This window comes from Dipodomys merriami, unplaced genomic scaffold (assembly GCF_024711535.1).
Source record: "Dipodomys merriami isolate MVZ:Mamm:240054 unplaced genomic scaffold, mDipMer1.0.p SCAF_5, whole genome shotgun sequence".
In the NCBI taxonomy this organism is placed as follows: Eukaryota; Metazoa; Chordata; class Mammalia; order Rodentia; family Heteromyidae; genus Dipodomys; species Dipodomys merriami.
The window spans coordinates 13,220,624-13,248,594 of NW_027206068.1; the positions used below are offsets into that span (position 1 = coordinate 13,220,624).

Genomic DNA, 27,971 nt, shown 5'->3' on the forward strand with positions numbered 1-27,971 from the left:
ACCCAGGGCTTCAGTTTCTTGTAGTTCTTGAGCTATGCCTGAGCCCTGGAGCAGTTTTTAAGTCCCATAGAATTGGTAAGTTTGAAGCCTTCTTCCCATATTCTGTTTTTGTTGTGGTATTTGCAAATTCCTATTCAGTAATTATTCTGTGCATTCTTTGTCACGCTGGATTTCTAGAACTGAGAAAGTAAAACTTGGGCAGTTGTCCATTTTACAAGATAGTAACAAGGATAGCTGTCTACTGATTTAAAAGTGAAAAATCAAGGATGAACATCACTTGTGTCATTTAAAAGAAGTTACATAGGTGGAATCATTAATGTTTTGGATTTTTTTTTTCCAACTTAACATAATTATCTATCCATCCAGGTTAAGTGTATCAATAATTGATTCCTGCTTTACACCATGGCTCACACCTATAATCTTAGCTACTCAGGAGGCTGAGAGATGAGGATTACAGACCACATGGAAAGTCTGTGAGATTTTATTTCCAATTATCCAGCAAAAAGCTAGAAGTAGAACTGTAGCTCAAGTGGTAGAGCACCTTCCTTGAGTGAAAAACTTGATAGGAAATGGACTCATTATCCTACTCATGTAACTAACCCCTCTGTACAGTATTAAAAAATACATATATATATATATATTATATATATGAAAAAGAAAACCTGGGGACAGCCCCCAGTCCCTGAGTTCAAGCCTCAGTACACACACACGCACACACACACATACACACACACACACACACACACACACACACACACAACGTTGATTTCTTTTTTTATTGTTGAGTAGTGGTAGTTTATAATGTATATGGATAGTGTCTATGTTTCCAGTTCAGCTGCTAAAGCAGTGGTTTTTTTGTGTAATCTATGTCTTTTTTAAAATTTATTTTTTATTTTAATTTTATTGTCACAGTGATGCACGGGGGGTTACAGTTACACAAGTAAGGTAGCACTTTTCTTGTCGAACTTTTTGCCCCTGCGTCATTTTTCTAATAGACCAAAAACTGGGTGATTTTGTTGCAACTCAGATATGAGAATTGCTACCATAGATTTATAGTGGCCCTTCTGCTTCTGTTTAATACCCAGAGTAGCCTTTCTATGACCTATAAGACCCTATGGAATCTGGCTTCACATACTTTGGGTCTCTGTTGCCCGTGACTCATTGTTTACACTAATGCTGTTTTGGCATCTTTCTGCCTTTAAGAAGGCCAGACATGATTTCATCTAGTAGTTTTCACTGTATCTTCACTGGATTGTTCTCCCTGATATCCATATCATGACTTCCTCTTCTAATCTCAGTGTTCTCTAACCTCTAATAGCAAAACTCTTATCTGTCTTACCTATCACTGTCTCCCTTAACCTCCTTTCACACAACCTTTACCAGCCCAGTTACATTTTAAGCTACAGTACACACACACACAGATCTCGAATGTAAGTTCCAAAACTATATCATATGGTCTTTACTGCTCTAATTTTTAGAGCCCAGTACAGACCCTGGCACATTAATAGGTGTTCAATGAGCAATGGGTACATGGATTATGGGATTATAAGTAAAATGCAGTGTTAAGAGGAAACTGAGAAAACATGAATCATTGTAATGGGCTAGTGTTTTTTCTTTGTAGTAATCATAATGGATTATTACAGTATTGACATTATTATAGACTGACAGAATTACAAACGACATCAGAACATGTTGAGAGGGATGATACAAGAAAGGACTATTTACTATGACTTGTTCCTTTTTCCATTCAGTCTCCACAGCAGCCTGGTTAAGGAGAATATTAATGTCCATTTTGCCGATCAAACAGGCTTGTTCCCTAACTCAAAAGAAAAATTTGGACTTGAGCCCAAATCTGCTAGCACTGTGAGATGATTTGATTATTATATTCATTTTATTGGCATGGGTTACTTATTTATATAACTGATGAGATAATTTATACAATGGATGAAATAATTGAACAATTACAGAAACAATGTAAATATTTCAAGTTTACTCAGCATCCCATGCCTTATACACAATAGCACATACATTCAAATTCACATAATAAATACACCTTTAAAAAAATTCAATTGTAATGAACACTAAACATGTATTTTTGTTTCCTTAAATAGCCTACATTCTAATTAAGGTGTATTTTATATACTAAAATGATCAAGTGGTAGTGCTTATACAGTCTGATGGGTATTGCATATAGCCTATTGGGGACCAGGGTCTTAGACCTGCCTGGTCCTCTATAATATTGATGCTCCACAAATGTTAATAGGTCAACTAGAGGCGTGGGTGAAACCAACTAAGAGGTTTCAGTTTTACATTCCAAAAGGACCAAATTAGTTTCTTGTGAGGGCCATGTTCTCCATTGTCCCTGGGATTCAATGAGTGCTTACTAATTCTTCACTATCTGTTCCCTCCCCTAAACATTTCCACTCACTTTACCCTTACCATCTAGTTTTGTTTACTATATTTCTAATACTGACCATAGTATCTGGCACAAAGTGACTAAATATTTGGTAGGCAAAGGAGACATGATAGAATGTTCCCTGCTGAAACATTTTTTGGTGAGATCTCTGCAATTTTTGCTCAGCTTCACAGCAGCTGGTCTCAGCCCTCCTGGAGTTTTGCTCTACTCCACAGCTTAGGGCCAAGGAGAATCTGAGAAGAGTGTCTACAAAGATGCATTATTGGATGAATTTCTGAATGAAGATTATGTGCAACAAACATGCATTGCTCTGATGTGGGAAGAAGTAACTAGAAGGAAACTGTAACGAGATGAAGCCAAATTAGATTGAAGCAGACAATGTGGATAGTCAATGGAATGCTGGAAGGAAGAGTAGATATGTCCTGATAGACAGTGGGGAGCCATTATTTAGGTGGAAAATAACAGTTATAAATACATTAAACCAAAATGCTTTGCTTAACAATCATTGATTAAAAATTCTTACACTATCTACTCAACTGTGTTAGTGGTATTTTGTCACTGTGATCAAATAACTGAGAGAAAGTCAAGAAAGATTTATTTTAACCCATAGTCTCAGGGGTCTTGATCTATGTCAACCAGGTTCATTGTTTCTGGGTCCTGGTGGCAGAACATTATAGCAGGACACATGAAGAAGCAAAGTTGCTACTTCATGGCAGCCAAGAAGCAGAAGGAGAGTCAGAGCTAGGAAAGGACAGGACAGAAGGTACATCGTCTGGGCATGTACCCAGTAATCTCCTTCAATCAGGCCCCATCTCTGAAAGTTTTCATCACTCCCAAGGATACTCTCAGATAATTAATCCATCAGTGGATCTATCCATTGATTAAGATAATCTAATACTCTCTCAACTGGACCAAGCAGCTTAGGGCTAAGCCTTTACAGGTGAGTTTTTGAGGAAGAAGCACTTAATACCTAAGCCGTAACACCCTTTTTGAGGACCCCTTTTGATACCACATTCATGTTGAATGCCATTAAAGGGTGGGTTTCTAAATTTAATTTTTCCCTCACCATTTTTTGACATTATTGCATCAATGGACCATGGTTATAGACTTGCCTACTACTCTGAGATGTTTTCCTGTGATCTTTTGGTATTCAGGACTGTATTGCTAGGACATCCATAACAAAATACAATAGACTGTGATTTAAACCACATGTTGTCTCACCGTGGTTGAGGCTGGAAATTCAAGATCAAAATAGTAACAAGTTTGGCTTCTTCTGAGGCTTCTCTTCTTGGCATGTAAAGAATTGACTTCTCACTATGTTTTACATCACCTTTCCTCCGTGCACATTCCATCCTTTTGTCTCCTCTTTTTATGAGGACACTTCCTCATCTTGGAGTCTGACTCTCTCATCTTGACTCAGTTAAATATGACTATCTTAGGACTGATGGAAGGCTTTATTTACATTCTGAGGTTTTGTATGGCTACAACTACAATGTAGGAATTTTGAGATGCCTAAGGTCGGTCCGATGGTTTTGTTTGTTAGGCAAGGGCTCAACCACTTGAGTTACATCTATTGCTTGATCTCCTTTTGAGTGTGAGATAGACTTACCAGCTTCTTCCTAATCAATCAAATTTGGTAGAAATAGTATACCACTTTTGATACCAACATAAGGTCCTGGAGGTTAGTGATGAGCTGAATGACTAGGCAACTAGTGTTATATACCTTGATGGCTGGTACAGGTTTGGCTTCCAGAGGTAACATTGTATCAGAGACAGCAAGGATAAAATTGTGGTTGGAAGCTAATAACTAGCTGGATAAGGATGAGAAAATAAGGATGCAAAAATGTTTGAAGTTTTAGGCCTGCTGCATGTTTGTAAATCCCAACTACTCATGATGTGAAGGCAGGAAGATCTTTAGTTTGAGGCTACTCTGGGCAAAATTAATCGGACCCTATCAAAAGCAAGATCAACAAAAGGGCTGACTCTTGGTAGTTTGGCTTGCAAGTACAAAGTCCTGTGCTCATCTCCTATACCACCCCACCCCCAAAAGTATGAAGCTTAAAATTGTGTCTGTAGTTTGGCTCTGTGGTGAGTAGTGGAAAGTTGAGATTTGAATTAGAGCTTGGTACTGGAGTTTGTCAAGAAGGAGATAGGATAATATTTATGACTTGTTGGAAGGAAAATGTCATATCCCTGAACAGTCAGGCTGATGCTGGCTAAACAGGCAGCATTGTCAGGAGTTTGGTGTCTCCTTTTACAAGCTGTTCCTCCATAGTGTCTCCCTCTAATTGATCCTTAATCAATCCAACTTAAGAATTAATTGCTTAGTGAAGGGTTGACAGAGTCACATTTGTTCTTTCATAATTGGTATGTAGGCCATGGATTTTAGAATTAAAACTTCTGCTGAAATTAAGGGAGTGCACTTTTTTTGGCCCTAGCCTTCATAGAGGGATCAAACACAGGAGCACAACAGAAATACCTATTTATCTCACAGTCGAGGCATTTAAAAAATATTTTATTATTAAGATGTTGTATGGAGGGGCTACAGTTACATGAGTAAGGCAATGAGTACATTACTTGTCAATCATTGTTACCCCTTCCATTCCTTGGTGTTGTCCCACTATCCCTTCCCTCCCCCAGCTCCCACACTCCTATCCCCCCCTCGCCGTTCCTTTCTAATATATTGTCCTGTTGATATCTTTGTTGCAATGTGTCATCCTGTGTCCTTGTTTCAGCATTTTGTTATTCCCTTTTCCCTACCCAGATTAGACATATGTATATATAAGATGCAGGGTATCAAAATCGAGTACAGTGACAACAGGTGGTATGCCATAGGGGAAAGAATATACAAAAGAAACAACAACAAATAATAAAATCACATGGTACATTTAAAACATCTTATATGGTCATTTGTACATGGTTTTTTGCTTTTCAGCTCATCTGATAAGATTATTTTATATGTACACTAATTATTTGCAAATAAAGAAACCATGGGACCAAAATTTCTTTGGGACTAGGTAACTTCACTTAATATATTTTTTTCCAAGTATTTCCATTTCCTAACAAATGCGGCAGTGTATTCTTTCTGATGGAAGCAAAGAATTCAATTACAACACACACACACACACACACACACACACACACACACACACACACACACACACACACACACACACACACACACACACACACACACACACACACACACACACACACACACACACACACACCATATTTTCTTGATCCACTCACCTACTGAGAGGCATCTGGGTTGGTTCCACATGTTAGCTATGGTGAATAATGTTGTAATGAACATAGTTGTGCTGGTAGCTTTAGTATGACCTTGTTTGTGATTGTTTGGGTAAATGCCCAAAAGTGGGATTCCTGGGTCATAGAGGAGCTCTATGTATAGTCTTTTGATGAACCTCCATACTGCTTTCCAAAGTGGTTGAACAAGTTTACACTTCCACCAACAATGCAGTAGGGTTCCCTTTTGTCCATATCCCCTCCAGCATGTGTTGTTATTAGATTTCTTGATTATAGCCATTCTAACTGGGTGAGGTGAAACCTCAATGTTGTTTTGATTTGCATTTCTTTTATGTTCAGAGAAGTTGAACATTTCTTCTTGTGTTTATTGTCCATTCTTATTTGGAGGAGGCATTTTGAGATAGGGCAATGTGGGTTACATCCTGTCAAATGTGTGTTGCTAGATACTTTGGTAATTTAGAAGGTTGTTATCTAGACCAGAGAAGTCAAAATTATCTGAGAGCTATCTGGATTTGTCTTGGTATTGGATTTCTGCTTACATTTTCAAAATAATTATTGTTGAATTCTTTTTTTATGAATTAAGTATGGCAAGGTTTCCTATCTCTATAAGGAAGCAGAAACAGACAGTAGCTCTACTCCACCTCCACCATCCAGGGCATGTGATGGTGGGAGGTGAGTCATTCCTGGCTGCAGCCTACAAGTCATACACCTAGGGTTTTGTTTTGTTTTTGTGTTTTTTTGTAAAGGTGATGTACAGGGTCACATAAGAGGTTACATATATCAGGTAATAATTACATTTCTTTTTTAAACATATCACCTCATACCTCATTTTCTCTCAGTGTTTCCCTCCCAACTGCCCTCCACTCCAAATTGTATAGTTCATTTCCAGCATTGTGTCTTCTGAGTATCACTGCTGAATTAGTTTACTCTTGGTCCCACTATTTCTGTACTTCTCCTTCCTCTCCCCAAATCATATAAACTTACCTATGAGACAAAGGGAACAGAAATAAAAAAAAACAGTAACAAAAGGAAAAGAGCAGAAGATAAAAAAGAAAAAGAACCGCAAACAGTACAATAAAAACCCTCTTGTTTCTATTTCTTGGAGTTCATTTCAATAAACATTATGTTATATGATCATATGCACGTGGCCATTGAGCCCTTGTGATCCTCTCCTAGGAATATCCTCCTTTGGTCTCACTGTGTAAATGTTTAGAGTTCCAGCTAGTTACAGCTAGTCAATAGCAGATTTGGCACGAAAATATAGGATATGTGGATTTCAATTCCTCCCACTACACAAAAATATTTTAGGAAAGATCTGTGAATCATTGAAATTCTGAATCCTGTCCAAATTTCTATGTATTTTCTGAGTAAGAAAAACTTATCCACATTGTATATCTTTATTTTGTCACCTTAAAAATGTAAAAAAATAGAATTCATTTATCTCCTTAAATGTGTTTATCCAGAATATCAATAAATCCCTCCACCATCTTTCTATTTGCTCAGCCAGAAATTTGGGAGCCATTTGTAGGTCTTTTTCTTTTTGATGTAGTCCCCATTTAATTCCTCCAGAAGACTTTTTTGTGGTTTTGAACTGATTAGTGTTTTTTCCCCTATTTTTATTAGCTTCTATTAGTTGTGCAAAAGGAGTTTCATTGGATTTGACATATAAGCATATGAAGAGCCCTTAACAAATTCACCCCATTTTATTCTCTCTCTCTACCCTTTCTCCTTTCTGAAAATAAGTTCAACAGGTTTCACTGTTCTATGTATCTTTATAAAGTATTTGACCATATTTCCTCCCAACCCTCTCCTTTTACTCACCTCCTCCATTTGATATCTATCCATAAAAGACTAGTTCTATATTTATTTTTAAGGAGTAGATTCTGCATTTGAGAGTCATGTGATGTGCCTTTCTCAGCTTGGCTTATTTCCCTTAATGTGATCTCTAGTTCTATCCATAATTCTAAATAGCGTAATTTCACTTTTGTCATTCATTTTTGTATTTCATTTTTGTTTGGACAAATTATATTTTGTTGTGTATATACAGTGTTTTCTTCATCCAGTAGTATTCTTCATTCATTAGTATGAGGTTTCTTTTTTCTTTTTTTCTTTTTTATTTGGTCCAGTTATGGGTCCTGAACTCTGGGCCTGGGCACTGTCCCTCAGCTCTTCAGCTCAAGGCAAGCACTCTACCACTTGAGCCACAGCACCACTTCCGGCTTTTTTTCTTTTTGCTTATGTGGTGCTGAGAAATCGAACCCAGGGCCTCAGGCATGCAAGGCAAGCGCTCTACCACTGAGCCACCTTCCCAATCCAGTATGAGGTTTCTTAAAATGATATACATACTTACCCACATATATATATTAATATATATAATTTATTTATTTTGTTATTTGTAAAAAGCTGTACTAAGGGATTTCAATTGTATACTGATATAGAATTGAAATATGTATATGTGATTTTATTTGGGTCAGTCATGGGATTTGAACTCAGGGCCTGGATGCTGTCCCTGAGTTTTTCTGCTCAAGAGTAACACTCTTACCACTTTGAGCCATTGGCTCTTATTTCTAACCACCAGAGAACTATGTCTCATGGCCTTTTCTGCCTGCACTGGCTTTGAACAATAATCTTCACATCTCAGTCTCTTGAGTAGTTGGGATTACAGGTGTGAGCCACCAATTCCCAGCTAAATATATTTTTAATGGAAATATTACTTAGGTTTAGGAATTCAGGTGGTTTCATTGCTTTCTTATTTCTACAAGAAACACATGGTTTAGCACTTGACCATTAATTATAGCTACCAAACCACAGTCCAGTATATGAGTGATCATATTCTGAGTAGAACAGATACAGTCCTTTCTATTTTATTTTTCTTGGCATATATAAAATTGCACCTAGTAAAGGATTTAATGACTTCCTTATATTTGCATTTAGTGGTATGAACTCTTTTAACCTTTCTTCCTTTAGAATACTTTTCATGGTCATCATTTGTTCAAGTGAAGTGTTCACATTAAGAATAAGAATGTCATTTTTGGGGCAAAAATATATGGTAAAGGTTATGCCTTCCATTTTTTTCAATAAAAAAGTGTTAGTTACCATTTATATTTAAAAATATGTTATTAACAATGTTTACATGTTTCAGATTTTTACAAACTTTGGGGTTTTAATTAATAGACTAACCTTAAAATAAACGATCCCATTACTTGTGACCTGTTTTTAACTCATGCCTTATATAACTAATGAGTTCACTAAACTAAATTGGGTCGTACCTTCAGTGGAAGGAGCCATTATTCACACAGTTGGGCATTTTGACAGTATCAAATTGCTGTTTCCAAAGGCTTACTCAGTCAGCTCTGGTATTTGTCTTATTGATGAACTGTGACAAAGTGTTCGTGGATCAGCATCAGCTTATCAACTGCACTTTGTGTAGCATAGTAGAAACTGCACATACATAAAATACTGCAAAGATGTAATTGCTTCCATTTAAAAATTCATTATAACCTACAGACTATTGCCACAGACAGTATCTCCTTAATATTGTAAGGCAACATGAATATTCTTATTCTGTCAAATCTCCATAGCTGAGAACTTGCAATTAAGACAAAACCATAAGGTATTTGGACTCCTAGTTTAATGCACTGTGACATTTATAATTCCTTAATACACAAATACCTAAATAGTAGATGTTTGTTACTATTTCTTCCCACCTGATTTCTGAGACAGATTAGTTCTGAGTGGAAGAATAATCTCTCTTGACAACTCATTTGCTGAATAGATTGGAGTTTATTTATGGCCATATAATAAATGTTAGGGTCAATTTTTGTCTTCTAGATTTATTGTTATCCTAGAAACAATTAAAAAGTCATACATTGTCTCTTTAATAAAAATGTTACACTATACAATGAAATATTTAACAGTTTTTCTCAGTATACTATAAGTAAAATACCGTGGGTATCTGTTACTTTTCCAAGAATGAGTAAAATAAAATGTTTCCTTCAGTCCTAAATTAATGCCTTAAAGAAGAATAAGATATCTTAAGAATTATTTATTATGTGGCCTAAGGCAAGCTTTCAATAAATATTTGTAGGGCAAATGTATATAGAAAAAATATATATCCTTTATCTCCATTCCTCAGAAGTAACCATGGAGATGACATGGTATAGTGTTATTTAAACCTATTTTTCTTTGTATACAGGAACAGAAATATTAACCAACAATAATCTTTTATTTTGTACATCTGGCTAAATGATAATATATAGAGCTATAACACAGAAAATGCTTCCTTCCTCCCTCCTTCCTTTTCTCCCTCTTTCCCTTCCTTCTTTCCTTCTTTCCATCCTTCCTTTCCTTCTTTCCTTTTTCCTCCTTTTCCCCGTTCCTCTCCTCCCCCTTCCATTCTCCCCACTCCTCCTTTTCTTCCTCTTCCTCTTCCTCTTCCTTTTCTTTTTCTTCTTCTTCTTCTTCTTCTTCTTCTTCTTCTTCTTCTTCTTCTTCTTCTTCTTCTTCTTCTTCTTCTTCTTCTTCTTCTTCTTCTTTCTTCTTCCTTCTTCTTCCTTCTTCTTCTTCTTCTTCTTCTTCTTCTTCTTCTTCTTCTTCTTCTTCTTCTTCTTCTTCTTCTTCTTCTTCTTCTTCTTCTTCTTCTTTCTTCTTCTTCTTCCTTCCTCCTTCCTCCTTCCTCCCTCTTCCCTCCTCCCTCCTCTCTGCTTCCTCCTCCTCCTCCTCCTCCTCCTCCTCCTCCTCCTCCTCCTCCTCCTCCTCCTCCTCCTCCTCCTTCTCCTCTCCTCTTCCTCCTCATCCTCCTTCTCCTCCTCCTCCTTCTATCCTGGGGCTTGAACTTGGGTCTGGGAGCTATACTCTTGCCTGGGTGCTACCAGCTCAGGGTGCTGTCCCTGAGTTTCTTTTGCTCAAGTCTAGTGCTCTTCCACTTGAGCCACAGCTCCACTTCCAGCCTTTTCTGAGTAGTTTATTGGAGATAAGATTCTTATGGACTTTCCTTCCCAAGCTGATTGGAACCTTGATCCTCAGATCTCAGCTTCTTAAGTAGCTAGAATTACATGTATTAGCCACCAGTGCTAGCACAGAATTTTTTGAGTGGATAGATGTGCTACAGTTTACTTCAGCATTCTGCCAGTTAGACTTTTTTCTTTTTGCTATTGCGAGGAATGTTGCAGCTAATAGAGTGTGTATGTAAACATACAAATACTACACACACACACACACACACACACATGTGAAGATACATGTACATATATCATTGTCTTTCCAGATACTTTACACTATGTCTTTCCATATGTCTTTCCACTAATGTTAACATTTGTGGAGACTAATGTTATGACAGAGATTTCACAGGTCAAATGACATGTCAGGTCTGAACAGGGAGAGTTACTATCAAATTGCTTTTAAAAGGTTATATCAGGTTTTTGTGGTTGTTTCAGCAAAATACTATTATTTCTTCCCTTATTTATTTTCTACCATGTCATTTAGCAGCTTCTAAAATTTCATACAGGTTATTACTTCTATTTATGCTTGATTCCTATCTCTTGTAGATGAAGTTAGGGATTATTTTACTGGGTTTAATCACTGAATGAAACCATTCTTAATACCTAGAACAACACCCAGCTCACATACAGCAGGCCTTTACTATGTTTATTAAATTAATGTACAATTGGCTTTGGTTACATCACAGAAGCCTTTAAAATATGTGTTATTTTAAGTTATTTTTTAGATATTTTTCAAATAAAAGGTGTTAAAGATCAGACTGAATGAGTTGGAGAACAGCTGCTTGCTCGGTGCCTGGAATGACCCAGGCAGAATTTTAGTTTGATTAGAGGTAAAGTGGGCACTGAAGACAGAGTTCTTGGGTGGACTTAGGTACCTGGGTAGAAATACTCAGAACTGACATTCTTGAATCTAAGGGTGATTCCCAAACTCCTGCATGCACTTGTTTTCATTCAAATATATTTCATTTCAATGTCAATTTCTGACTCAGCCGTAGTGTAACTTTGGAGCATAGCAGCAATGACTGGAAGTATAAGTTGTCACAGCCATGCTGATTTATGCTCTAGCTCTTAGAAGAGGCTGTTACTGAGGTGGGTACATTATGGAAGGGAAAACAATCATATGCTATAAGAATCATGATATAAATAGTAAAATTGACTTTTATGTATTTATTTCTTAAATTTTATTTATTTGTTTGTGAACATACTGTACAGAGGGGTTACAGTTACATGGGCAAGATAATGAGTACATTTCTTATCAAGCATTGCAGCCTCCTCCTTTGTTTACCCTTTACATCCCTTCCCAGTAAAATTGGCTTTTAAAAAGCAAGTTTGATTAGAGGATTCACTGAGCTTCAAAGAATCTTCCTATTGTATAACCAAGGATGTTTTGTATTGAAGATCTTATTTCTTTTTATTTTTAAAAATTAAACTACAAAATTCATGTAGAAGAGAAAAATAAGGCATGTCTTATTAGTCTTTAAAGAGTAAAAACAAAATGGAGCAGGCTCATATTCACTATCAGATGAAGAAATAGAGCATTCAGTGTCTTCGAAATTCTGTTGTACCCTTTGCTGATCATACCTTCCTTCATTGGTGGTAGCCATTTGTATTTACTGACTGTGTTCATAATTTCTTCACTTAAAACCAAGTTTTTAAAAATATCTAACCTAGGAAATGGAAAGGCTTGGAAAAATATATATTAAGTGAAGTAAGCCAGGCCCAAAGAAACATAGATCCCATGGTTTCCCTTATTTGCAATATCTAGTATATGTCTGAGTCAAGCAGAAAAGGTCAGATAAGGTGATGTTAGGGAAATGAACCATAAGATATGTATTCAAATGTTTTTTTTCTTTCATTGGATTGTTTCTAACACATTTATAAGATTATTTCTTTGTTGTTTTGTATGTCCCTCCCCCACAGTATAACCCCTGCTTTCACTGTATTTCATGTCGGTATAATTTGTGGAGGGGAAGGGGAAAAACAAATCGTTTAAATAGGGATACAGGTGGACTCATTGCAACAATGAGATGTACAAGTCGTTATGTTGAAAATGAACTTTACCTCTGTGGTGTGTGGGTGACGGGGAGGATTGGGTGCGGAAGTAGGGGGGTATATGGGAAGGCATGGTAAGGGGAAACTAAGGAGGAGGCTACAATGCTTGATAAGAAATGTACTCATTATCTTGCCCATGTAATTGTAACCCCTCTGTACAGTATTTCACAATAAAAAATAAATAAGAAAAAGAGGTGGCAACAATGCTTGACAGGAAATGTACTCATTACCCTACTCATGTAACTGTAACCCCTCCGGACAGTATTTTTAAAATAAAAAATAAATATATGAAAAAAAATAAAAATATCTAACTTGATTTATGGAACATAAATACATATGCCTAAACATATATAAAAATGTGAATAAAATCATTTGCTGCATAACAGCTTTTCAGCTAATGATGGACCAAGAATATAGTTATTATCTCACAAAAATTTTTAGTATAGGCTATATTGACTACAGTCAATATAGTATTTAGTATAGTCAATATTGACTATAGTCTATGATGTTTTCACAGCAGCATCTAGTAAGGCTTTCTAAACTCTTAATCTTAGCTGGATATCAGTGTCCCACACCTGTAATCCTAGACAAACAGGAGGCTAAGATATGAGGATTGTGGTTTGAAGAGAGCCTAGGCAGACAAATCTGAGGGACTCTTATCTCCAGTTAACTACCAAAAGCTAGAAATTGAGATATGACTCAAGTAGTAGAATGCCAGCTTTGAGTAGAAAAAGCTAAGGAAGAACGTGAGGCTCTGAGTTCAAACCCCACTACTGGCACACACACACACACACACACACACACACACACACACACACACACACACACACACACACACACACACACACACACACACACACACACACACACACACACACACACACACACACACACACACACACACACACACACACACACACACACACACACACACACGGTTTTCTTGTTAAGGGAGCCATGGCTGTTGTTAACTGTAGACCTAGATGAGTAAGAAAAGAATGAATGATACCAGCATTGTTAGACGAAAACTTGTAGGAAGAATATAAGCTGAACAGACTTTCTGGTATGGTTTTTGTTGTTTTGTGTTGTTTATTTGTTTGGTATGGGTCCTGGGCTTGATCTTAGAGCCTGGGCGCTGTCTGGGAGCTTTTTTGCTTATAGCTCTACTTCTGGTGGTTAATTGGAGACAAGAGTCTCATGAGTTTTCTTGCTCTGGCTGGACTTTGAACCACAATCCTCAGATCATAGCTTCTTGAGTAGTTAGGATTATAGGCATGAGCCATTAGTGCCCAAATTTTTTTTTGCATTTTTATTATTACTATTAAGTAGTTGTACAAAGGGGTTACAATTCCATAAATCAGGTGATGAGTTCAATGCTTTTGGTCCATGTTGCCCCTTCCTTCTGAATAGACTTTCCTTTTTTCAATATATATTTTTTATTGGAAGATTTTGTATTGAGGGGTTATAGTTACATGAGAAGGTAATGAATACATTTCCTATTGAGTATTGTTGCCCCTCTATTGTTTTCCCTCTGCCATTCCTTCCCACCCCACCTCCCAAACTCCTCCCTCCCCCACTCAAAGTTGTAAAGTTCATTTTCAACATAGTGTCTTGTACATCCCATTGTTACAATGGGTCAACCTGTATCCTTATTTCAGCATTTTGTTATTTCCCCTCCCCTCCCCAAAATTAGAAAAATGTATATACAAGATTCAGGGCACTGAGGTCAAGTACAGTGAAAACAGGGGTTATACCATGGGGGAAGAACATACAAAAGAAACAAAATATCACATAGAACATTATAGGTACATTAAAACAACAGCAACAAAGATAAAAAAACCTCTGTGTCCCTATCTTGGGGTTCATTTTGCTTAGCATCATCTTATATGGTCATATGTATATAGCTTTTTACCTTTTCTGCTTGTCCTAGACATATACTAGTTATTGCAGATAAGGAAAACCATGGGACCTATGTTTCTTTGGGTCTGTCTTATTTCACTTGATATATATATTTTTCCAAGTCTTTCTATTTCCTAACAAATGGGGTGATGTCATTCTTTCTGATGGAGGCATAGAATTCTATTGTATATATGCCAAATTTTCTTGATCCATTCATTCATTTACTGAGGGGCATCTGGGTTGGTTCCATATCTTAGCTATGGTGAATAATGCTGCAATAAACATAGTTGTGCTGGTAGCTTTAGTATAGCCTTGTTTGTGATTATTTGAGTAAATGTCCAAAATTGGGATTGCTGGGTCATAGGGGAGCTCTATGTGTAGTCTTTTGAGGAACCTCCATACTCCTTTCCAAAGTGATTGAACAAGTTTTCACTCCCACCAACAATGCAGTAGGGTTCCCTTTTGGCCACATCTCCTCTAGCATCTCGAACAGACTTTCTTGAACATCGGTCACAAGAATTGCTTCTTGGGAAGGAACTCAGCCTGTGGGCAAAGATTTGAATGAGTAAAGAAAATCAAAACACCTTGCAGCTCAGGAATATGGGTCAAAGATGTCAGGAGAAAAATGGGTGGAGGGATTTTGCTTCTTACCTTACCATGAAACTCCTTCATTTAGGTTGACTGCCATGGAGAAAAAGAGCTTCTTCATCTGGCTCTCACTTCTCTGGAATTGCTAATGTAGTAGAAAATGTAGAGTTTCTCAAAGTCACTTAATTGGGCCTGTCTCTTAACCTATCATGAAGTATTCCCACCACATTAACATTTTCCTTGGGATTTTGTATACTTTGTTTTTCACTTTGTGAGAAATCTTGTCCTAGTGGTTTCAAAATGATGGAGAAAGGTCACATTTCTGAAGCCAACACAATTTCTGAATATCATGTTGGTATCATCTGGTTACTGTTGTATTTGGATTACCTCTTATTAAAAACCACATTAACTCTGAACAGACAATATCATTTACTTCTATGAGCCATTTCTGCTGCAGATTTTCTCTGAAGGGTCTGTAAAGGTAGAAAACCTTAAGAAGGTAACTTATGCACTTTGCAGGAGCTCCATTCTTCCCATACTTCTGTCCAGACCCTTCATAGTTTGGGTGGTATGCATGAATACTGAAGCTGTAATTATTTCTTGTTTTACTGATAGTGTTTCCTTTTTTTCTCTCAAATTTTAATCCTTATTGTTTTTAAGAAAATTTGAGATAGACTGTAGAATATAATGTCATTATTCTACCATTTAGAAAACAGTGAACTTCAAGGAAACTTTTCTTTTGATCTAGAGAAGAGTTACCACATATGAGGAAAGGTCATGAGAAGTCCAGGGAGGAAGAGTTTGAAGAAAACATTTCAGTAAACAGCAGAGGCTGTGTCTGTTGAGTTAATTTCATAGAGCCTGACTCCATGTCTGACAATTCCTTTGTTTTCTACACTTGCAGTCAGAATTATCTGGGAGCATGTAAGAAGCTGATTCGTGGATATCACTTATTAGGGCCCACTCTTGGAAACACCACCTGGGAAAGAAGGAAAAGAAAAGTGACATGTGACTGTAATATAGCATTTCCCATCTCTAGGTGCAACCTCATTGTTCACCTCTGGATCTGTTGCACTGTACAGAGGTTTGTAAAAACTCCTGCATCTACTGTATACTCAATAGTCCAAACAGTATCTAGTAAAACTGAAACCAAACCTTCAATCATATAAATGAATCTTATCTTGGGCCATTAACTACTACCTGGGCTTGGTGGCTCTTGACTGTAATCCTAGTTACTCAAGAGGCTCAGATCTGAGGATCGTGATTCAAAGCCAGCCCAGGCAGGAAAGGCTGTGAGACTCTTATTTCCAATAAACCACTCAGAAAACCAAAAGTGGTATTGTGGCTCAAGTGGTAGAGTGCTAGCCTTGAGCTAAAGAGCTGAGGGAGAGTGCCCAGGTCCAGACTGCCAAGAAAAAAAAATCCTTACTACTTTCTTTCCTAAACAGAATTTGACTCTCCACAAAACTCTCAATTTTCATTTCCTTTTATAGCTCTTTTTCAAAAGGTAGAGTTCTACAGCTTGCCTGAGTTGTCCACTGTCTGCAGAACTACTCATTATAGCTCTTAGTCTTTATATTTCATAGAACTTTATTATTACAAATGATTAGTTTGTGGATATACAAAACAACAGTTTATGTATTTCTGTATATGGAACCTGCAGACTACTGGAGAGGCTATAATCAGATACCCTAATACTTCACTGGTATGCTCTGGCAGGCCTAGATCTAGCAAGTCTCTTAGTAAATGAAAGAGAGTAATAGGAAGTTCTTTCTCCTAAGTAGTTATCTCAGCAATTGCCATACATTTCTTTCTGTTCTAGCCGCGCCTAGAGCTTCTTGCAACTCTCTTACAAACAGTTCCTTCTGCTGAAATGACTTCGTGAAACCCCCAATACTTTTATATTTGCTTATGGCTTGTCTACTAGCCTCCATAAGAGGGGTTTCAGGGTAGCACTTAACTCTGGTGAGTTAGTCATATTTTTAAGACACTCATCAGATATTGGAGTCGTCAACACTCTTAAGAAAGAGCTTTGAGGGGGGAGGCTGGGAAGGGATGTGAAGGGTAAACAAAAGGAGGAGGCTGCAATGCTTGGTAAGAAATGTACGCATTATCCTGCCCATGTAATTGTAACCCCTCTGTACAGTATGTTCACACACACAAAAAAAAAAAAGACTTAAAAAAAGACAAACTTCTCCGAAGAGGAAAGAAGGATGGCCAATAGACACATGAAGAAATGCTCAACCTCCCTAGCCATAAAAGAAATGCAAATCAAAACAACATTGAGATACCACCTCACCCCAGTTAGAATGGCTATAATAACAAGAGATGCTGGAGGGGATGTGGACAGAAGGGAACCTTACTGCATTGTTGGTGGGAGTGTAAACTTGTCGAACCTCTTTGGAAAGTAGTATGGAGGCTCCTCAAAAGACTCCACATAGAGCTCCCCTATGACACAGCAACCCCACTTTTGGGCATTTACCCAAATGATCACAAACAAGAACATACTAAAGCTACCAGCACAACTATGTTTATTGCAGCATTATTTACCATAGCCAAGATATGGAACCAAGCCAGATGCCCCTCAGTAGATGAATGGATCAAGAAAATGTGGTATATATACACAATGGAATTCTATGCCTCCCTCAGAAAGCATGACATTGCCCCATTTGGTAGGAAATGGAAACAATTGGAAAAAATTATATTAAGTGAATTAAGCCAGGCCCAAAAAAATATAGGTCCCATGGTTTCCCTTATTTGCAATAACTAGTATATGTCTGAGACAAACAGAAACTGTCAGACAAGTTGATGTTAGGCAAAATGAACCCCAAGATAAGGATTCAAACTTTTTTTTTCTTTCTTGCGATTGTTTCCAACATACTTATAAGATGATTTCTTTGTTGACTGTATGTACCTCCCCCAGGGTATAAGTCCTGATTTCACTGTATTTGATGCTGATATAATTTGTGGAGGGGAAGGGGAAAAAAAACGTTTAAATAAGGTTACAGGTGGACCCATTACAACAATGAGATGTACAAGACATTATGTCGAAAAACGAACTTTACAACTTTGGTAGGGTGGGGGATGGAGGGGCGGGGTGGTGGTGGTGGTAGGGGGGTGTGGGAGTGGGAGTGTGGAGAGGGGAAGGGATGGTATGGGGAAACAAAGGAGGAGGCAAACAATGCTTGATAAGAAATGTACTCATTATCTTGCCCATGTAATTGTAACCCATCAGTATGGTATTTTCACAATAATAAAAATTTTTTTAAATGTGAAAAAAAAGAGAAAGAGCTTTGACTAAAGGAACGTTGACAATGAGTAAGTACGATGAACAGCAGAAACAGTAAAAGATTAATAGGCACTCTTATATACTGAGGAAAAGAAAGGCAGAAACACATCCTTCCCAGGGGTTTGCCAGCCTTTTTCTAGGAGTAGACCTCTTAGAAGCCCTATTCTCCGAGGTAGACTTCGGTGCAGTTCCAATACTCAGAGATAGGTCTCTGTAAAGCGCCATTCTCTGAGGTAGACTTCGGTGAAGTCCCAATACTCAGAAATGGGTCTCTGAAGCCCCATTCTCAGGTCTGAAAGCTGGTTTCCCATGCTAAGCAGACTCCACTGGAGTAGACGTGGCATGAGACCTATATTTCTTTGGGCCTGGCTTACTTCATTTAATATAATTTTTTCCAAGTCTTTCCATTTCCTAACAAATGTGCAATATAATTCATTCTGATGGGGGCATAGAATTCCATTGTGTATATATACCACATTTTCTTGATCCATTCATCTACTGACGGGCATCTGGGTTGGTTCCGTATTTTAGCTATGGTAAATAATGCTGCAATAAACATAGTTGTGCTGGTAGCTTTAAAAAAAAAAAGAAAAGAAAAACTACAATGTTTTAAATTAGAAAAATATTATAACAATTTTATAGCAGAATCTATGGTGAAGATTAAGTTCTTTAATATTTTGTAACACATTTTCTTTCTTTCTTTCTTTTTTGTTGGTCGTGGGGCCTGAACTCTGGGCCTGGGCAGTGTCCCTCAGCCCTTCAGCTCAAGGCTAGCACCACAGAACCATTTCGGGCTTTTTCTACTTATGTGGTATTGAAGAATCGAACCTAGGGCTTCATGCGTGCAAGGCAAGCACTCTACCACTGAGCCACCTTCCCAGGCCTCTAACACATTTTCATAAAACGTATTACAGATTTTATTTTATTTTATTTTTTGATGTGGGGCTTGAAATCGGCTTGGGCGTTATACCTCAGCTCTTCAGCTCAATGCCAGTACTCTATCCCTTGAGCCATAGCACCACTTCCGGTTTTCTGGTGGTTTATTGGAGATAAGAGTGTCACGGACTTTCCTGCCTGGGCTGGCTTTGAACCATGATCTCAGTAGATCTGAGTAGCCAGGATTACAGGTGTGAGCCACCAGTGCCCGGCTAGTACAGAATTTTTCAAAAGCTAAGGAATATAGATAAGTAATATTAAGCAGTCCCATGTGTAAATGAAGCATTCAGAAATCTTTGTGAACATACTTCCACAGCAAGAACTCAGATTTCCCTTCTTTCCAGACTTTAGACAGGAAACTGAGAATGTCCCAACTGTACATAAATGTGAACCTCTTAGCTCTGAGTAATAGGTGGAGTAGAAGGCAAGATATGCATTATCTCACCACTGTGGTGACAGGTCATCATGGAATGTTCATATTGAATACTCGACATGGATAGTTTTATTTCAAAAGTTAAATCCCAGAACCACATCTTACATTAATGTCTTTATACGAAATCATTTTAAAATAACAAAAAATGAGCACCATTCAAAAGGTACTTTCAGCAAGTGTGAAAATTTCAGTGTGAAGTTAAGATAATGGTGACATAAATTTTAAAAAACACACAAAATTTCAAGTTCCCCCAAACAGAGCAATTAGTATAAGCTATATTGGTTACACACAGAATTTAGAGTTCTTTATTTGGGAGGTATTATTTCAATGCAGGAAACTGTGTTTTAAATCATTTAGCCAAAAGCTAAGCTTGTAAGCAGTCCTTTAAAAGGATGAGAGATTTAGTCCTTCTGTGTTGTCTTTGCAGCATAGCTACATCTAATTAAAAAGGAGGATGAGTAATGTTGCCTCTAGATGGAGAGGAATTCTAGTTGTCTATGGAACTTACAAACTTTGTAATTTTAGTTAATATCCTTTCCTTAGAATGCTGAACCATGCTAGCATGTAATGTCACGCAGCATCATTGTTATTATCAGTCTCTTATTATAGCAGTTGGTCATGTTGGAGAGTTGGTTTAACTCTGTCTTTCCCCTTCAGCCTACCAGGAGCTCTGAAGTTATCAGAAGTGGTTGCTACCACCCTATCAGTTTTCCTCTCTTACAGATTGCTGGGTCATATTTATAGTGTCATCAAACTTTTAGCATTTGAGGATAACCTTTGTCTTTACCATTCAAATATAATAGCCAATGTCTTCATCCCAAGGAGATGACAAGAATTTCACATCTCTTTGAGCGGTTCTGAGTTTCTTGGGGCTTGCACACCCTGGTTGTTGCCCACCACCTCTCTCTGTTCTATAGCCTCTGGAAAGTCCCTCCATCTGTCAGTATATTTCACTAATTCCCAACACTGAAGTTTGAGTAATCATATAAAAATATAAAACTCATATTCCATCCTACTACTTACCATGAATGGGATCAGTAGAATATTTTGAATATGATTTTGAATGCTGTTGATGGTCTGGTCCTAGCCTTTTTACCCCATCTTAGGCACTGAATATAATGTAATTTTCAATGTCTCACTGATGATATGCTTCTTGTCAATTCAGACCTTTTTATATGTTATTCTCTCTGCCTGTAATGCTCTTTCTGACCATCTTGGCCTACTTAATGTCTATATATTTATTACAGGGCAGCCAAAACCTCTCTGCCTCCTGAAAACCTTCATAAATGCCCCTATGTAGGTTTAGTTATGTACTCTTGTTATGATTGCCCCAGGATAGATCCCTAAGAACCTCACATTTCTCTTTTGAAAATCTCATCACACTATATTCTTTATTGATTGTCTTTTTTTCCCCCATGCCACAGTAGAAACCACATGTGTGCAAGGGACTATCTATTTTGTTTGCCACTTCATCATAAGATTCCTTGACATTACACTCAACACATTTTGTTTGAGCATAGATGTATTGGTCAACTGGTAGTAGTTCTTGCATTTGACCCTAATTTTGGGAAGCTCACTTGTGATGCGTGGTCTGCAGAAGTCAGACTATGCAGCTCTTTCCTTGCCTGATTCCTCAAGTTTGGGCCTTTTGGACTTTCCCCTTTACATAAGCAGAACTCCTGACCTGGAAGAAGTCTTGGGTGGTTAGGATGGGGAAAGGCTTTGTTAGAAGAGAGAACTTTTACACTGCTGGCGTAAGAAAGGAGGAAATCTCTACCAATTTCCCAGTGTTTTGTTGAAGTGCACAGAGGGTCTGCATTAAGTTGTGGAGGCTGCTTCTCTTCTCATCACTCCTGATGAGGAAGGAGGGAGGATTAGCAAAGAATATTTCCAGTGTGGAAGGAAATGGAGTTAAATATACCTGCTTGGATTATTTATCACTTTCTCTGGAAATCCTTAATCTTCTTTCAGATTCCTGCTTATTTTCTCTTAAGATGATGATACATGAGTGCAATTTCTCCTAATACTCTACGTCTCCAAGAACTGAAATGTTTTATAGTAGTGGTTATGTGAGTGTGCCCCTTAACTTAACAAACATTTATTAAGGTCTCTTTTGTTTAAGTTCTGACCTGTGAGTTTGGAATACAAAGATGGGTACACTAGAGTTGCTAGCTGGGAAGAAATATCCATGGTAGACACTCAGAAAGAGGTATGTACAGTGTTTGAGAAACCCAGAGGAGGGGGGTAGAACTCCTAGTTATTATTTGGAAGAGTGAACATTGCCATATCTTAATTAAGTAGTTGTATGACCTCAAAGGCTTTGATTATACCATTAAGTGTACTACCTCTGTTACAGTGTTTTGGGGATTTTGCACCTATATCTTTTCATTGCCTGGGTGGTAGTACATAAGGTTAAGAGTAGGAAGATGGGTACTGGAGGCTCATGCTTATAATCTTAGCTACTCAGGAGGCTGAGATCTGAGAATCTCAGTTCAAAGCCAGCCTGGGCAGGAAAATCTGTGAAACTAAAGCCAGAAGTAGAGCTTTGGCTCAAGTGGTAGAGTGCTAGCCTTGAACAAGGAAGCTCAGAGACAGCATCAAGGCCCTGAATTCAAATCCCAGGACTGGTGCAAAAAAAAGAAAAAGAGTAGAAGTCCTGGAGTCAGATAGACTTGGAGTTCAAATCGGTGCTCATTTCTTATTGTTCATGTGGATAACTTACTCTCCTATACCTAGAAAAAACTGGCTGATTTGATGTGATAGATGCAATGCACTTAGAATGCAAGTAGGTCCTTCATTGCATCTTTCTCTAGGTGTTTATACTGTTTTTTAAATTTCAAATTACCTTCAAATAGTTGTACAATGAGCTTTCAATTTGACTGTTACTTTATGAGTACAATGCATCTTGATTGCATTTTGAAGTATTACCCCTTCCATCTTTCTCTTCCCATCTATCTTAACTCCACCTATCCCCTCAAGTTACTTATTTCCATTTTCACCTATAGATTTATCTTGTCTTGATATTATATGATAATATTCTTTTGTCAGTAAGTCTTTAAAGCCCAAGAAAGGATTTTTGCTCATTCTTGTTTTGATCATTCTGTAACCATTTTGTCTTATTATATTTAGCTTCACACAATAAAGGCTGAATTGCTAATTTTTTTGAAAAAATAAAGTGACCTTTTGTATAAATGCAGTGTAAATATTATAAAAATACAACACAAACATTCTTTTAAAAATGTGCATAAATTATCAATTTATTGAGGTAAGCTTATACATTCAAAAAATGATCTGGTTCTGAAACAGATTCAAACTGCCTAGACTCTTATATTATCATTTCAAAACTATGACATATAAGATTTAAATGGCACTTTATAAAAATTATAAATAGCAATCATATATAAATTAATTCATATTTAAATTATCAATAAATTAAAAAATAATTAAAATAGTGTCCTACTGTTCATACTGTCAGTTCTTCGTAGAGAACAACATAAGGTAGATCCCCAGTGGACAGGGATGGTTCTGTCCTGACCATGGAAAGGAATGCCTGTACACCCATAATATTAGCTGCTGTGCATTACAGTATCCGAAGAGCTCTTAGACTGAACTGCAGGAAAGTCTCAAGGCTGCTCAGGATGAGGTGAATTATCATGTTCTTCTGCCACTCATTCTGTGACTCCAGCTCTTTCAACAGGAGAGCATTTGCAGTTGGGCTAGGGAAGACTATTTCATCTTGATTCTTTATCTGAAGAGGAAAGAAAGCAAAAAGGATTGTTTAAATATAAAATAAATCCTTTGCAGTGGAGATATGCTCAGGACTGTAGGAAAAATATTAACATTTGGGTGGAAGAGACTACTTTGCCTCAGCCAAGTCAGGGAAAGTGCTTTTGTTCCACCCCTACCCTGAGAAAGACCTAACTATTCTTTTCTACTTTGTCTCCATTAGATGGTAACCATCCAGAGGGCACCCTCATTATCTTAATTTCCCTTCTTCTGTGTTATCCAAAATAGTATTGGACACATAATTATTATTTAATAGCTACAGGCAAGCTAATGAGTTCTAAATATTGTACTTTTCTCCACTCTTCTTCTCAACTATCCATCTGGCATCTGTTGAGAGTCCACTGATACAGTCGTGTAAAGAGGATTAGAAATGTCTTTCTATAGGACCATTGGTATGGTGATAGTAACTTGTGTAAGGCTTTGAAGCTCTCAGTGTGGTCCTTGAGTAGTGCAGCATCACCAGAGATCTCTTGGGAAAAATGAATCTCACGTCCCACTCTAGACCTACTAAATCAGAATATGCAGGGAAACAATCCCGAGGGCATTCCCATGCAGATTAAAGTATGAAGAGCCCTGGTTTAAGGCAAATAACTGCACGTGAGAGAGGCAGGCTGAGTACAGGGCCCTCCTCTTTGCTTTGGTCATCTACCATCTCTCCATTCTCTGCCTTTTAATAGCTAGTTGCTGGTAATGGCTAAAGCCTCCTTTTGCAGTCTTTAGCTTACTTCTCTGCAGTACAGTAGCAAGAATCTAACTTGGAAGCAATTAACTACTAAAATATTTTTTGTGTTCTTCTTTTATAAAGGCTCATTGAGTATAGTTAGATGTGCTTTCTTCTGTTTATTTTTCTCATCTCTTAAGCTATTGGAAATGATGTCAAAATCCATGTCACTTTTACAGTTTTTAATGGCTATAGATGTTCTTTGCAGAAGAGAGCCAAAGAGCAAAAACAAAGAAACAACAATAACAATAACAAAAAAGTTAAACTATGAGGAGCAACTGTTTCTTAGTCCCTCTCCTTCACATCCAACCATAGTTGCTGAAGCAGGGCGGTAACTGAGCTGTTAGGTATTCTCCTGAGCCTCTCTTCCCTTCATCCCTCCTGGGAAGTACTCACCTCTTGCATCAGGAGTTGGATCACAGATTTTGTGCTGCTCTTCACATCTTTGGCTTTGTTATTTTTCTCACTACTCTGAAACTTATTCTGGATGTACTTTAGGTAGATCTGGAACTCCAGAAGACCAGAGGAGATTTTCAGCAGGCAGGTGTCCTACAAGAAGAAAGGTGGGAACGTCAATTATTTCTAGAAGACAGAATCAGTTTGAGACCTTAAAAATCAGTGTCTTCTCCTTCTGACCATCATGAGCATTTAGGCATTTTGTTTTAACCCTGGACAGAGTTAGCTGTACCTTTAAAAAATATCTGGACAATGAAGGCACCACTTAATTTTGCCCAAGGCCCAGCAAGACACTAGAGTGTGGCAGTGGGGACCATTTTGGACTCTTTCCTTACTGCTCTATCTCCTCTCTTGCCCTTGCTATGGTTTATGTAATCGTCAGATGTCAATGCAAGTTATCTCACTGGAAGGTGAGGGGTTTGGAGAATAACATCAGCAGGGAGAGTTGGCCTGGATGCTGCTTGGCCTGGATCATGCTAGGGGTAGCCAGAGAAGAATGGTTCCCAGACCACTCTACTCGGCGTTTCTGACATTTGAGAGTTGTGAAAATTCCCAACACAGAGGATCCCCCATGTTAAAAGAGAAACTATCTTTTTAAAAAAGTTTTATTTACCTGCCTCATAAAATTTATATAACGTTCTTTACATCTGTGCCATTCTTTGTTACCAGCCTGGGTCTATCTGAATATAGTCAATGCATACAAGAACTGGTTAGGGAATGCTTGAAAATAATTGAGGCAGGTTCATACCTTTTTATGTCCACTTTCAAAGCACCCATCTTTCACTGTCATCTTTGGAAGGTTCAGCTTGTCTTCTGACAATGCATTGTCATTGCGAACACACTTTTCCTCATTGTTACATACCTGGGAAAAAGATACCAGAATTGTTAATCCAAAAATTCTACTCCCAAACCAAAATACCACTAGAGGGCCCCACTTATGTTCTACCACACCAGCAAAAGGAAGTTACAACCTATTGTCATCTTGGCAAGCAATTCCTATTGGAATTAGGTACACTTGGGTTCAGTCCCAGATTGCATATGGCTTCAGGCATATTACTTATCCTGTGTCTCCGTTGCCTTCTTTCCAAACTGGGAAGCATCTAAATGCCTCCTACTTTTGTTCTGAGGATTAGTTGGAACATTTAAATGAAGTGCCAGGTACAGTGTAAGTACTTAATAAGGGACAGCAATTTTGATGATAATTTGGGTCAAATATGATTTAGCCATAGGATGTTCTAACTAGAACGACCTGTGAGAGAAAGCAAATTCCATAATTTTACAGATAAAGTGGTAAAAAACAGAGGTGATAGTTGTCCAAGATTACAAATCTGGTTTAGCAAAACCAAAGCTGGACTATGTTCTTTCCTTTTTGTCAAACACAGCCAAAATCCAGGTGCCCACTGGTGGCCAATGCCTGTAATCATGGCTACTTAGGAGGCTGAGATCTGAGGAATGAGAACACAAGAGGTCCCAGTACTAGTACAAAAATAACAAATTTAAAAAAAAAACAGCCAAAATACTTGGAGATCTGAAGGTGGAAGGTATTTTGACCTAATGATGCCATGGGGTGGGCCCTATAGTAGCATCTTGACTGGAATTGACCTGGAGAACTTACATGATCTAAAAGTACAAGAACTACTTGAAAGGCTGAATATTCATTTCAAAGTGGCACTTTTCAAAGCTTCACAAAGTTCAAAGGACAAAATGAAGACCCACAGGCCTTTCTGGTGTGGAAAAAGAAGGCCCTGAGAAACAATGACCTGATGCACACCATGTGTAGCACTGAAAAGGACCAGAAAACATTCTGTATTTTCCCGAAAAAGAAAGAACCTCCTGAGACCCACAGCAGAGAAGAAATGTAGAAGAACATCTACCCCACTTTTGGCATCAAATTTAATGTGTCTCCAAACCCCACAGGAGCCACTGTCCACCTCCAGGGACAAGGAGAATGAATGAATGCCCTGCATCCCTACCACCAAGCCTACCCACCTCCTCTTTCAATTCTTTGATTTTCATGAGGGTATATGAAATCTGGTCTTCAGCATTTTGTGTAGAGGCATATGTTGGTCCATCTGAGGTGGCATTGGCTGTGACATCTTCTCTTGGGACTTCTGAGGTGGGGAAGGCAGTAGCTGTCACCAGGAGCAGCCCCACGAAGGCAAGTGGACAGAAGGTGCCTGTGCGGAGGAAAGGGAAAGCAGTGAGTGAGCTGACAGCACAGCTGGGAGCCTGCTGCTGGCTGCTGGCCAGCCATCAGCCCTTACTCCTCCCTCGCACAGGCACTCAGTGCCCCGCCAGAGGGCGAGGGATTCCCTTCACTTACTTGTGGAGAGGAACTTCATAGCTGTTCCTGGAGGGCAGATGGAGCTCTCTTTCGTTCCTGGTGGGCTCAAGAGCAGAATGAGTCTCTGACATCCCCAGTCTCATATTTATTGGGAGGTGAGACTCTGATTTTGAGACTCATGGGAAAATCCCACATTTGATAAAAATCTTTGTTGGGGGGGTGGGGTCAGAGTGGGTGGAGCTGATTGGAAACCTTATTACGATGATTGTGCAAGTGACGTTGTTTAGCCCTCAAAGAATCACAACTTGGGGAAAAAAGTATGGCTTAAGTCATCCTTAAAGTTAGCCCTAAGAAGTCGAATCATTCTTCCTTAACTTTCTTCTTCTTCTTTTTTTTTTTTTTTCTGTGACACAGCACTTTAACAAGACTTGGGGGGTGCGGTGTGGGGTAAGAAGGCAAAGCTGTAATCATTCACAATGTTTGATGAGGAGGAACAGAAAGAAGCTAAAGCTATGATTTAAAAAACACACAGTTTGAATACCAGATTAAGTGGCTATGATTTAGTATTCTAGCTAATTTCTACAGGTGAAAAAACTCAGATGTTCTGATAACAGTTTCCTCAGATAGCATCATGGACCCTTAACCTGGGATTACGCAGAAGGTAACCTTGCCAGTCATCCCAGAACTCTTATTTCCTGACTTTCATCATAACCAGTAATTGCAAAACTGCCTGGCCACCCCAAATTTTGCACAGTTATGATTTTAGGAATCTCCAGTAGAGTGTGTGGTGCATACTCCTTTTTGACACCAGTGCACGTGCCAGTTTTCTCACCTCTTCCACCCA

General features: G+C 38.2%; 1 protein-coding gene across 1 annotated transcript; it reads right to left on the minus strand.

The window, feature by feature from the left end:
- Positions 1-23,341: 23,341 nt before the first annotated feature.
- On the minus strand, positions 23,342-27,185 carry Il6 (interleukin 6). The gene is made up of 5 exons (XM_069997395.1): positions 27,167-27,185; positions 26,833-27,020; positions 25,592-25,705; positions 24,784-24,936; positions 23,342-23,628 (listed from the first exon to the last, which is right to left on the minus strand). The coding sequence occupies exons 1-5, from the start codon at positions 27,183-27,185 to the stop codon at positions 23,461-23,463; spliced, it is 642 nt and encodes a 213-aa protein (XP_069853496.1). The 3' UTR covers positions 23,342-23,460.
- Between the last annotated feature and the right edge of the window lie 786 nt (positions 27,186-27,971).

What these genes read in the sequence shown, in the direction of transcription:
- Il6 (XM_069997395.1), bottom strand. An exon ending in TCAAAGAATTGAAAGAGGAG is followed by an intron (nt 25,706 to 26,832) that starts GTGGGTAGGCTT and finishes TCTTTTTCCCAG; the next exon opens with GTATGTAACAATGAGGAAAA. An exon ending in TCCAACTCCTGATGCAAGAG is followed by an intron (nt 23,629 to 24,783) that starts GTGAGTACTTCC and finishes TTTCCTCTTCAG; the next exon opens with ATAAAGAATCAAGATGAAAT.